Below are 13223 nucleotides of genomic sequence, written 5' to 3'. Positions count from 1 at the left end.
TACAATATTCGGCACAGACCCGTCACATACAACGTCGGTGACCAGGTGTGGGTCTGGACTCCGATTCGTCGGCGGGGGCTGTCTGAGAAGCTCCTGCGAAGATACTTCGGCCCATATATAGTTCTGCGCCGCATCAGCGATGTGAATTATGAAGTTGTCCCCCACAGCCACAACTGCTCCAAACGCCGGCGGCATCTGCCCGAGGTTGTGCACGTGCTTCGTATGAAGCCATACTTTTGACTGCTCCGATAAAGTGCTTTCATACGTCCTCTACACCGGCTTTCCCGACTCCTACTAGGCTGCGACAATATAATTTGAAGCTGAAATAAACCAGCACCATAAGAGCGTACGCGCGCAATTGGTCACAGATCCCGCAGCTCCCGCGATTTACGCTCGCAGCTACCTCGCACAATTTTTCCACACACGGCGCCTCGGCGGGAGAGCGCCGTTCGGGCGTCCGCCAGCGTTAGTATGCCTATTAATCACGCCTATGTTTATAAGCTTATACGACCGATAAAGCTCCTTACTTCGTGTAGCTGTCCACCGTTTCCTTCCTCCGTGCTGTCCACTATAATTTGCTATTGCGATCGACGCTCCACCTTTCGGTCGAAACCGCGACTTTTTTTTCTTCAGTATACAATTAGCTTGTCATCCCTTCGCACGTGTAATAACTTGCAACAGTTCTGTTTTGTTCGTCCTTTAGTTAACAATTGCTTGCAGCGTTTTATCAGCGAATTGTGATCAATTTAGACAAAACCGAATGCTTCATTCAATGAGCATTATTGGATTTCTCGTTTACAAAATTATTGCCCAGCTTCGGGCTCTTGTTAGATACCATAATTATTATCATATACCTATTAATAGGTGAGGATACACGCGATACAAACCATTAGCGCCGTACCATGTCTGTCCGTGCACACAACGGCTTTAAGCATACAGGTCGAAATGCATAAATCCAGCTAAGCGCTTCGACCTTACTGTAAAATAAAACACATCTCTTTGCTGTATGCTTACCCACGATGACAAACGAAATAATTTACTAAAAAAATGTTTTATGTATACAATTTTACAGCATATTTGATATATAGATGCTTTGGCCCCACTATAGTGTGCTAAGGTTAAAGCTTACCCAGATTATAGTGGCCCAAAAGATGCCCAAACTTGATCCGGATCGTTGTACCGTACGTGTAGCAGCGATCATTGTCGATAGCTATCAAGAAATATCATCCGGACTGGGCCTAATCGCGATCAAAAGTGACCGTGCGTAATCGCGGCATTACAGATAATCACAAAAATACCAATTTCTTTTCAGGCGTACGTTATATACAACTCACGTGCAATACGTGCAGCCTTCCTCGTGTCCCAAGAGAACTAAATGTCACATGAGTTCAGATGTGCGTGCTAAAATTGTTAATTCGTCTGCTTGAAAAAGAAATAACAGTCCACAGTTTGCGCTTCCCTCTTCAAATGTTATTTCATAGTTGTCGACACTCCGCGCAAACAGCGTGGTTCTCCGTCTGTCCGACACACGCCGCTCTTTCGTCCGGTTGGTGGCATTTGACGTCGGCACTCGCCCCCATCATCTCGGACGGCGTGCCGAGGGCGAGAGGCGCATAAACATATGTTACTGGCGCTTCGTGTAACACGCCAACGCTTCTGACCAATTCGGATACGTCTTTCAACCAAAAAATCTCGCACGTTACGGACTTTGCACGAACGATTGAAGGACGGCCTACTCCCACAACGACGGTAAGTGATTTGTAATTGTTGACGCTACACTCTTGATGCCAACTGTATGGTTTCCTACGAGATATAGCGATTGCTTATATCTTTACGGATGAAACTGTTCGGTGCCGCGTTGGTTTTGAAATAAAATACTTGCTCTGGAGTTTTGCTCACGTTATATGTCATTAAAACTTGTCTAGTTTTTCACCAGTAAGGCACTGTAAACGCCAAAAGACTTCCGAGTTTTTCGTTGTGTCGTTTGTGTATTCTTATATATATGTAAACGTTAATTGCGCCGTGTTCATGAAATTGGCCCGACAAAATCTTGTAATCTACTTTTTGCATTTTTCTCGTATCTATCAACACGCAGATCTCCCTTGGCTGTTTGCTTGCTCTGTTCGAAAAAGGGAAGAGCCGCTTGAAGCTGTATCGCCGGCAGTAAATACCTCGAACGTACGACCGCATGAAACATGAATAATGCAGCTCATGCGAAATAAATCAGTTGGACCATGTTCTGAGGTTGAAATTCGGCTCGTGTGCATACCGGCGAACACTGTCTCGTAATATTATGTGCACAGTAGTCTCCTGTAGTGGTATTTTTATTGGCAACGAAGCGGCGAACTCGCATACATGTGGCAGAGCTGAGAGAGCCACGAAAATGCAGCGAACTTCCAAAGAAAGCTTCGCTTACATAGGATTCCTTTGGGCTTCAAGAGACACAAAGCAACAGTTGTAAAAATTAGAACTTTGCGTTTAGGAAGTTTCATTCAGCAGTCTCATTAAATTTCATGGTGAAATCATTGCCACGCGTCTTAAAGATCCACGCGTCTTAAATACAGGAAGGGGGAGGAGGGGTTCAAATTCAAACAATTTATTTTGTTTCGAGAAATATATGCACAGGAAACAGAAAATGTGTATGACATGAGCTTCAGGCTAAAGAATGCTTATTACACATTTTACTTAAATGTTGAATATTGCGCACCATTATTTGGTACCATTATTGTGCTCTTCAACCGAATGACCCTGAGCAACATACATGGATCGTCAGTGAATGCTGAAACTAAACGTATTTAAATTAAACCACAGTTTCATATTCATGCATGTAATATACGGATTTGAAAAGCCGTTCTACCATTCATAGACCAACACCTGCTTTCAGAACTGTTGCAGCCTCGTAAATCCGCTTCCTTCAACTTATCTAATACAACTAGCAGATGCTTGCCCAAGTCCAGCCTTGAGCACCGCACACCTATCGAGCTTTTTATGAAAAACTGCAGATGTGCTAGAAACGTTAGATAGGTCTGAACTTTCTCATGCATCAAGTGTCTCACAGTTTGGTGGAGCTTTGAATTAGGTAAGAATAACTTGGCTCTCTATCATGTGCTGCCGCTATTTGGGAAATATCAGTGAAGCCTATGCACGGAGACAGTGAAATTCTGCTATCATCTTTCCAGTTGTCACTGAAGAGGTTCTTACTTTCAAAGTGTGGTTGTTGCAGATTATATTTCCCCCAAATACCCTATCACTGCCATGCTCCTTGCCTTCCACAATCAAATTGCATTCTTGTGCACTCGTAGTTGACTTACATTAATTGTACTGGAATGCATTGAGAGCCAATGGAAACTGACCCTGTCAACCTTTAACAGCCGAACTCTGTCGAGTGAGGCTAGCTTAGCAGGACTCTTTGAGAAATTATCAGACATTGTTTGGGATGTCATCGGCCTTAGTTAGATTAGGAGAACTGGTGGGGTTTATAAGTTCCTGAATAATGGCCATGTTCTCTGCTATAGAGGTCTCCCAGATAAGAAGCAATACGGGGTAGGATTCCTAATCCATAAGGACATACCAGGCAACATTGATGAATTCTACAGCATTAATGAGAGGGTAGCAGTAATCGTAATCAAACTTAATAAAAGGTATAGGTTAAAGGTAGTACAAGCCTACGCTCCAACATCCATTCCTGATGATGAGGAAAAGGATCAGTTTTATGAAGATGTAGAATTAGCGAGGAGAAAAGTGCAAACTCGGTATACTGTAGTAATTGGGTGACTTCAATGCAAAAGTGGGGAAAAAGCAGGCTGGTGATCAAGCCATTGGCAACTATGGTGTTGATTCTAGTAACGCTAGAGGAGAGATGTTGGTAGAATTCGTAGAAAGGAATAAGCTTTGAATAATGAACATCTTTTTCAGGAAGCATAGCAACAGAAAATGAACCTGGAAAAACCCTAATGGTAAAACAAGAAATGAAATTGATTTCATACTTTCTGCTGACTCGAGAATAGTGCAGGATGTAGAAGTGATACATAAGGTAAAGTGCAGTGATCATGTTCTAGTGAGGGCTAGGATTCACCTCAACAGGAAGCCGTAAAAAATGGACGCAGCCTGAAATCAATGAGAAGGAAACTTGGCATAGGACAAACCAAAGTGTGTACACTTAAAGATAAGCAGGATAATATCATCAGCGATCTTGAAGGTATAGTAAAAGCAGCGGAAGAATTCTATACTGACCTGTACAGTACCCAGGTTACAGAAACTTCTCCTATAACTAGCGATGAGGTCAGAAGGGCCTTGGCAAGACATGAAACGAGGAAGAGTGGCAGAAGAAGATGGAGTAACAGTCGATTTAATCAACGATGGAGGAGACATAATGCTTGGAAAACTGGCGGCTCTATATACGAAGTGTCTATTAACTGCAAGGCTCCCAGAAAACTGGGAGAATGCAAACATTATACTAACCCACAAGAAGGGAGATGTTAAAGAATTGAAAAATTATAGGCCCATTAGCTTACTCCCAGCATAATATGAAATATTCACTAGAATAATCTCCGATAGCATAAGGGCAACACGGGACTTTAGTCAGGAAGGAATACTCTACAATGGATCACATGCATGTCATTGATCAGGTAATCAAAAAATCCGCAGAAGCCTCTCTATATGGCTTTCTTAGATTACGAAAAGACATTTGATTCAGTAGAGATACCAGCAATCATAGAGGCATTACATTATCAAGGAGTACAGACCGCTTATGTAAATACCTTGGAAAATATCTACAGAGGTTCTACAGCTACCTTGATTCTACATAAGAAAAGTAGGAAGATACCTGTAAAGAAAGGGGTCAGACAGGGCGACACAATCTCTCCAATACTATTAACCGCATGCTTGGAAGAAGTATAAAGTTATTAAACTGAGAAGGCTCAGGAGTAAGGATCAATGGCGAACATATCGGCAGCCTTCGGTTTGCCGATGACATTGTTCTATTCAGCAACAATGCAGACGAGTTACAACAAATGATTGAGGACCTTAACAGAGATAGTGTGAGGGTGGGGTTGAAGATTAATGTGCTAAACACAAAAATGATGATGAATAGCCAGGCAAAAGAACAAGAGTTCAGGATTGCCAGTCAGCCTCCAGAGTCTGTGAAGGAGTATGTTTACCTATGTTAACTAATCACAGGGAACCCTGATCATGAGAAGGAAATATATAGAATAGAAATGGGTTGGATTGCATACGGGAGAAATTGTCAGCTCCTGACTGGAAGCTTACCATTATCACTGAAAAGGAAGGTATACAATCAGTGCATTTTATCGCTGCTGACATATGGGGTAGAGACTTGGAGATTGACAAAGAAGCTTGAGGACAAGTTAAGAACAGGGCAAAGAGCGGTGGAACGAAGAATGCTAGGCATAATGTTAAGAGATAGAAAGAGAGCGGTTTTGATCAGAGAGCAGATGGGTACAGCTGATATTCTAATTGACATAAAGAGAAAAATATGGAGCTGGGCAGGTCATGTAATGCACAGGTTAGATAACCGTTGGACCATTAGGGTGACAGAATGGGTGCCAATAGAAGGGGAACACAGTTGAGGACGGCAGAAGACTAGGTGGAGTGATGAAATTAGGAAATTCACGGGCTCTAGTTAGAATTGGTTGGCGCAGGACAGGGGTAATTGGAGATTGCAGGGAGAGGCCTTTGTCCTGCAGTGAACATAAAATAGGCTGATGAAGGTGATGATGATGAAGCTTAAATGCGATACTCACACGAATGCCTCCGGCTCGTCTTCCTTAAGCAGCTGCCTATGTGAGTACTAAGGTAATTGCATGTGGAATGTCCCTAAGGTGGTGGTGCCTTTATGACTAAACGTGTGCTTTCCAGCAATGTAACCCCACTGTACCAAGTGAGACAAGGAGTATATTTTATTTTTGGCTGCAGCAACTTCTTTATACGTTACTCATTTCTCTTACTGTACTGAAGTCAGCATTGATGAAGTTTTTCAAGTTTTCCCAAATTTGATTGGCCACTGAGAGTGGCCAATCAAATCAAAAGCTAGATGAAATGAAATCAAAGGAATTATATGTTTCTTTCTCTGACTCTTATTACAGTGCACTTGCTGGGCTAGTTGGCACTTGCTATTTAGTACGAAGATAACACAAAGAATGCAGCATTGTCTTTCTCGCCCATTCCTTGCAATGTATCTGTTATTGTTTTCATTGTGTGACTACATTGTGGCAGGCCGCATTTCGATGGGGGCGAAATGCGAAAACGCCCGTGTACTTAGATTTATTTGCACGTTAAAGAACCCCAGGTGGTCGAAATTTCCGGAGTCCTCCACTACGGCGTGCCTCATAATCAGAAAGTGGTTTTGGCACGTAAAACCCCATAATTTAATTTTTTTTTTTACATTGTGGCAACACGGTCCAGAAGCTGCAAAGTTTGTTGCCCAGACAAAAGGTTTTTCTAAACTGAACAGGTGGTGCCAGGCGCACTGCGGCCCGACATCTCCTCCCGGCTGTGGAATGAAAAAGAACCAAGTTCTTCCTCCTCTGCTTGTCGTTGTTTTTCTCGTTGCTGGTCAAACTGCCCATGGCTCTGAAGTTGGAGAACCGGTCGATCCTCAAAAGTAAGATATCCAGGCGACTCACAGTGTGCATAACATACATTATGTTGAAAGCTAACCAGTTTGACAGCCCTTGCATACATGTGATGAGTTTTGCCTCCATTTTCTTTCTCTCTTTCTTTCTTTGTATATTTCTTTTTTCTGCCACCACAACTAAAAAGGCATTTTGCCCTGATGAAGACAAACCCCTTGTCGAAAAATTGGCTCCAAGTTTACGCATTTCTTGTTTGCCCACAAGTGAAGATTATGTGATCTCTAGAGTTATTTTCACATGACGTAGTGGTATGTGCTGCTTTGGGGATTCAAAGGGAAACTGTCTTGCATGATTATTGAGCATACTTGACTGCAATGTGCAGTAAGGGCAAGCTGTTTGCTATTTCACAAGAGCGAAGGACAAACCTAGTTTGACGTGATATTTTTATTTCACTCGTTATTCTCTTTAATTGCAATTACTTGGCTGTTAAAACATTATTTAGCATGAAGATGTGGTCAAGTGGCCACTTGAACAGGAACTAAATAAAAATAAAGAAAGAAACCTAAATAAAATTTTGCAATATGCTTCACTTTTGTCATAAAAAGACTTGCTTAACAGCATTGCTCCTTGTTTAACTCTAATTTCTCTGCATCAGCACATTGGTCAAACATTGTCTGTCTGAAAGGTTGACAAAACAATTTGAATGGAAATGGTGAATGGGTGTAATCAAAAACAAACTAGACATCTCGTTGTCCATTGCTTCTCATTCCTGCTGTATTGACGCCCTGATAAACTGACACCAACAGCTCATTTGCAGTTAAACTTTATTCCTTCTTTCACACTCCCGTTTCAATTCACGTGATGAAATGCAACTTTTTCTGGCGTCTTTAGCTTGCGTATAATGCATTCTGGTTGTTTTAGGAGTGGTGACATTGCAATACTCCGAAAGCATCGCCTTCTAGAATATGATGTGTAGTGCTTTTAACAGTAGGACACTGCACTCTTGAAGGTCACGTGTACACATGCAGAATTTCAGCGCAATGTGTGCCATTGCTTGATATAATTACCAGCAGTACGGTATTTCTTTAAAATCTTAATCGATTTTTAAAATTTCATAAGCTCTGAATTTAAAAATTTTTTAAATTATGCTCTATGCCTGTAGCAGATACTGCATCCTACTGCCGGAGGTAGATTACTCAAGGCAGTAGACATTGTGTGAGAAATTGCAAGTACTTAGCTAATTAGGAAGATTTTATGAAATAACTTAAGCTAATCACTTTGGGGCATACATTGCAATTAATGAGTTGAAGCCAGTGAATTCTCATGACAGTATTGAAATAAGCACCAGCAAACTTATTGCACAATGCAGTGTTGTTCTTCCACTTGCTTTTTTTAAGTAGACAAAATGCCTACTGAAGCAGGGCAGGTCAAATCTAACTGGAACAGTAATGCATTTTGTTGCATAATTTGAGAACACACCTCATGAAACTGGTGTCGGCCACATAGCTCCTTGTAAGTTAGGCTTTGTGAATTCACTGGCTTCAGTCTATAATTTGCAATGTGCCCTAAAGTGACTGTGTAGAAAGCTAATCAGTGCAACTTTGTTGAATAGCAAATTATACATGGTGATTTTTCATGCATGTCCAACTCAGCTCAATAAGTAGAATTGTGTGATCTGCCACCAGTGACATAAAATTCTGCATGAAAAAGAAAGAAAGGAACTGCTCAGGTGTAATGCTTGCATAACGATTCCTTATCTGTTTTACTATTGTGTGTCGCGACACCACGTGCCCGAGCACATGAGGGTTGGGCCCTCCCGCATGTAGCCGTGCATGCTTTGCCGTGTCTGGAGAAAAGAGGATCCTGGGGGCTGAGCCAATGCCAGGGGTTTTGACCTTTATGGCCTCTTGGTGGAGACAACATATCTCTTTCGCGTCCACTTCACATAGTCGGCACCCCCGGACTGAGCCACCTGGGCTTTCTTCTGTCCCACTCTACGACATTTTTCTTTCTCTTACTTTCGCATCTTTCCTGTCTCCTATTCGGTTCTTATCATTTCTGAATTTCCAGGTGGCGAGGGTTAAACTTGTGTAGTATATCCAGTCTTGGGTATATATATTAGATTATGGCGGCGTTGTATAGCTGGCTTGTAGCGTCCCTTGTTGGGCTTGGTGGTGGGTGGCTACCACCGCCGCCGAATTTCGAAATCACGTTATGGCAGAAGCTTTCGCCCGCCTTCTAGATCAGCCTCTGAAAAGAGGTCGTACTGAAGTACCATTTCGAATTCACATTCAGAGTAAACCCACGCACATTCATACGTTATCATGTCTTGCACAGCGAAGGAACCACCCCATTTCGACAGCTCTCCCCTTTCTTGGTGGCAAAATGCCTCCAAGAAAAAATTGGAGAAGACTACAAAGCTTCTAAAATGACAAGTGGAGATGTTCTTGTTGAACTTAAGACGAAAGAACAATTGCAAAACATCTCTAATCTCACTGGCATTGGTCACATCAAAGTCAGGATCTCACTGCACCGATCACTAAATACCAGCAGGAGTGTGATCTCAGAAGAAGACTTTAACTTTAGCGACTATGAACTGCTCGAGGGTTTTCAAGAGCAAAACATAATCAAAATCCAGAGAATAACAATCAGGAAAAACAACAAACAAATTCCAACCAAACATGTGATACATACCTGTGGAACCAGTATCCTTCCCAGTTCACTTTAAGCAGGGCATGTAAAGATCAATGTTAGGCCATACATGCTGAACCCAAGGTGGTGCTTCAAGTGTAAAAGGTTCGGGCATGCGTCACAATCATGTAGAGGTAAAGCAGCATGTGCAAACTGTAGTGCCAACAATCACCCCTCAGACAACTGTAATGCTCCTCCACATTGTGCAAACTGTAAAGGAGATCATGCAGCTTATTGAAATCTTGTCCTTTCAGGAGGAAAGAGAAGAGAAATAATTGCACTCAGGGTGAAAGAAAAGATCTCTCTCTATGAAGCAAGGAAGAAACTCTCTCAGTTACATCAACTGAGCTATGCCACTGTGGCGCAGCAGGGGGCAGCACCACATCAGTTCCAGGGGTTTACAGGGGTCACAGCCAGTGGCCCCATAGTAACTCCATCCGCCCCCTTGGTGGCAGCGGCCAGTGCTGCTCCATCATCAGCTAAGGCGGGCCCACAGACTGCTGTGTCGCAGGGCCCAAGGCTTAATCGAACTTTGAGGCCTGAGACATGCGTCTCAATGCCTAGAGCTTGATCCTCCAACACCTGGGAGAAAGCCATGGAGGTCAACGCCAAAGCACCAGTGCTCCCTGGAGCACGCTAAAAAGAGACAAACATCCTGTAACTGCGCTAAGAAAGGGTCAGGTAACCTGAACAGTTATGCCCTCGATTAGAATAGCTATTCTTTCATTACCTGTCACCTATCACTTTCTAGTTCGCACACATATCAGTAAACAGTTTTAATTGCTTCACAATGGCTTTCATCGTCCATTGGTATTGTAGAGGTCTGATACATAATTTAAGTGACATCAAGAACATAATAAATAAGTTCTCGCCAGTGGCATTCTGCCTTCAAGAAACAAACCTAGGGCCAAAGAACAGTCAAAATCTTAAAGGTTGTCCGAAGGGACTTCATACTAGAGTCATTTGTCAGGAGGAGTCGCCATAGTCATTCAGGGTAGCACTCCTACCTGAAATGTTCAATTGAATATTTTTCTTTTTGAGGTGATCGATGTCACCATTCTAATGCATAAAACCACCACCATTTGTTCCCTGCGCATCCCATGCTATACTCATTTTACTACTAGAAACCTGGGAAATCTAGCACACCAGTGGCCGGAGCCTTTTGTTTTAGTAGGAGATTTTAATACCCATTGTACCCTCTGAGGCAGCGATAGAATAGACCAAAGAGGGCAAGTAATTGAAGATTTTATTTTGTCAACCAACAATATGTCTGTTAAACTCAGGTTCACCAACATATTTTTCACCAAGCTCGCGCAAATTTAGCTGTCTCAATTTAGCCTTCTGCTCACCATCTGTTCTTAGTTATTTTAAGTCAAAAGTCCTCAACACTTCATATGGAAGTGATCATTTGCCGGTAATTACCTAACTATCATCCATATTATCTGCCATAAACTCTAAGCCATGTCGCTGGAAGTTGCTGTGAACAGCATGTGAACTGGCCTTTATTTTTGGGGAACTCAAAACTTGAAGGTGCCCTTTCACCAGAACTCAACATAGATGAAATGATTTAAAAACTCACAGCACTCCTAATAGCAGCAGCAGAAAAGTCAATATCCCAATCATTGAGCATTGTGCAAAAAATAAGTTAAACCCCTGGTGTATACCGGGGTGTACACAAGCAAAAAAACAGCAAAATGAGGCTTGAGGTATCCTGAGAAGGTACCCCACTTACATTAACCTTATAAACTTCAAACAGGCTAAAGAGAAAGCGTGATATGACTGGAGGCATGTGGAAAATTCATCATGGCAAGAATATGTCTTCAATGAATAGTTCAGTCACATCTAAAAAACTGTGGGATCAGCCCAGGAAGTTCCAGGGAGACTATCCATCATATACAGTACCTTTACTCGCAGCTCCAGGTATACAGACAACACTACAAGAACAAGCTGACGTACTAGGTGAACACTTTTATACTGTTTCTGGATCAGCCAACTACTCTGACACATTTCTAAAGCACAAACAGTCTGAAGAGAAACAGAGATTGCCCATTACAGGGACATCAAATGAACCCTACAGTGCTCCCCTAACACTTCAAGAATTAAAGGGGTACTTTCTGTTGGCAAAAAACGGCCACCGGCCATGACCGCATTCGTTATTCAATGCCTTCCCACCCTTCACTTGAATCTGTTAAAGCTCATCTAGACTTTCTCAGCAAAATATGGGATACAGGCGTAATACTAAAATTATGGAAAAACGCAATCACAGTACCTCTCCTGAAAGCCGGAAAGCCGCCTGCATCTCCCAAAGCTACTGGCCCATTGCCCTCACAAGCTGTTTAGCAAAATCCTACGAAAGCATCGTGAATACAAAGCTGGCTTTCACTCTTCAAACACAGAATATACTAGACATTCACCAATACGGTTATAAAAATAACTGCTCAACAACTGATCACCTTGTCTGACTGGAACATAGAACACAGAATTCTTTTCTACGTAAACAACACTGCCTTACAGTTTTCTTTGACCTGGAAAAGGCGTGCGACACTACTTGGAGATTTAGCATTTTAAGAGATCTGGCGGATCTAGGGATCCGTGGAAAAACGCTCAAATGTCTAGCCAACTTTATGTCTTATCGAACATTTCAAGTGCATCTAGGAACAGCGTTTTCACATATATTTGTCCAGGAAGATGGTGTGCCACAAGGATGTATACTAAGCACAACCCTATTCGTTGTGAAAATGGACTCCTTAAATAGAATAATTCCATCTTCTCTCATGCATTCATCATACGTTGATGATCTCCAAATTGTGTGCCGAGGATCGAACATAGTAACCTGCAAACAACAAGTTCAAATGACATTAAATAAACTCGCAAAATGGGCAGCCAAAAACTGCTTTTGTTTCTACACCGAAAAAACTGTCGCTGTGGCCTTTTCAAAAGAAAGGCGCTTATATGCAGACCCTGTCCTGAAGATGCACCAATGTGCCCTACCAGTTAAAGAAGAACACAAGTTTCTGGGCATTATGTTTGATAAGAAGCTAAACTTTCTAGCACACATAAACAGTTTGAAAATTAGAGTGAACAATGCACTGAAGGTACCGAATGTACCAGTGTCTTGTCACCGAAACAGTGGGGCTCTGACCGGGAATGCCTTCTGCATATGTACCGATCTTTAATGCGAAGCAACATAGACTACGGTGGTGTAGTCTATGGGTCAGCCAGACAGTCCTGTCTAAGGGGACTAGATCTAGTACATTGCCTACGGTTACGCTTAGCAACTGGCGCCTACAGAACTTCCCCTGTTGCTAGTCTATATGTAGAAACTAACGAGCCATCTCTGGAACAAAGAAGAACTCAACTCGTGCTTACTCACATTCTCAGAGTTCGATCATCTCCAGGATATATGTGCTATGACATTGTTACCCGCTGTAACATACGAATACACTATGCGAATAAACCACATGCCATCAAACCTCTCGTACTTCGGCATGAAGAAAAGTGTCGCATGTGCGATATCCCAAAAGAGGCACTTCATGTTGCAGATAAGCCATCCAGATTAGCATCCCGGTGCGACTTTACAAGATTTCTAGATCTCTCACTGACACACCTTAGGAAGCAGGATACCCTACAGGAGCACATAATACAAGAGTTCCGCACAGTACAAAAAACATACTGTTTAATGTTTGTCTCTGGATGGCACCACAAGTGATGTTCTCACCTGAGGGCAGCACAAGTAATCTTCTGACCTGTATATATATATACTTCAGTGCAATGAAATAAAGGGATTCATATGTTGCTTTCGATAGAAGCAGATCCTTCGGCTTGTCGCACACATAGACGCATGCACAGATACAACAGATGGTGATGAGGATAACAAAACAGCCGGCTACAGTTTCTAAGATGAGCCTGCTGCAGCCACCAGCATTGTTGTCAGCACCA

General features: G+C 42.4%; 1 protein-coding gene and 1 long non-coding RNA gene across 12 annotated transcripts in view; one reads left to right on the top strand and one right to left on the bottom strand.

The window, feature by feature from the left end:
* LOC135897317 (uncharacterized) overlaps positions 1–592 on the bottom strand; it is a 115842-nt gene extending 115250 nt beyond the window's left edge. For all 4 annotated transcript variants that reach the window (XR_010563010.2, XR_011512355.1, XR_010563012.1 and 1 more), the window contains exon 1: positions 528–592. This is a non-coding gene — a long non-coding RNA (uncharacterized lncRNA). The remainder of the gene's footprint in view (positions 1–527) is intronic.
* Positions 593–1216: 624 nt separating this feature from the next.
* Positions 1217–13223, top strand: part of LOC135897315 (uncharacterized) — a 126681-nt gene continuing 114674 nt past the window's right edge. For 2 of the 8 annotated variants that reach the window (XM_065425918.2, XM_065425917.2), the window contains exons 1-2: positions 1331–1749; positions 6473–6622. In XM_065425918.2, the coding sequence (XP_065281990.1) occupies positions 6519–6622 (104 nt within the window). In that variant the 5' untranslated portion in view covers positions 1331–1749; positions 6473–6518. Of the gene's footprint in view, positions 1750–6472; positions 6623–13223 lie in introns of all 8 variants that reach the window. The other 6 variants (XM_065425914.2, XM_065425919.2, XM_065425920.2 and 3 more) reach the window with 6 other exon arrangements.

Source organism: Dermacentor albipictus, chromosome 2 (genome assembly GCF_038994185.2).
Source record: "Dermacentor albipictus isolate Rhodes 1998 colony chromosome 2, USDA_Dalb.pri_finalv2, whole genome shotgun sequence".
Classification (NCBI taxonomy): domain Eukaryota; kingdom Metazoa; phylum Arthropoda; class Arachnida; order Ixodida; family Ixodidae; genus Dermacentor; species Dermacentor albipictus.
The sequence above is the reverse complement of the archived record's forward strand: the minus strand, read 5'-3'. Positions and strand labels throughout refer to the sequence as shown.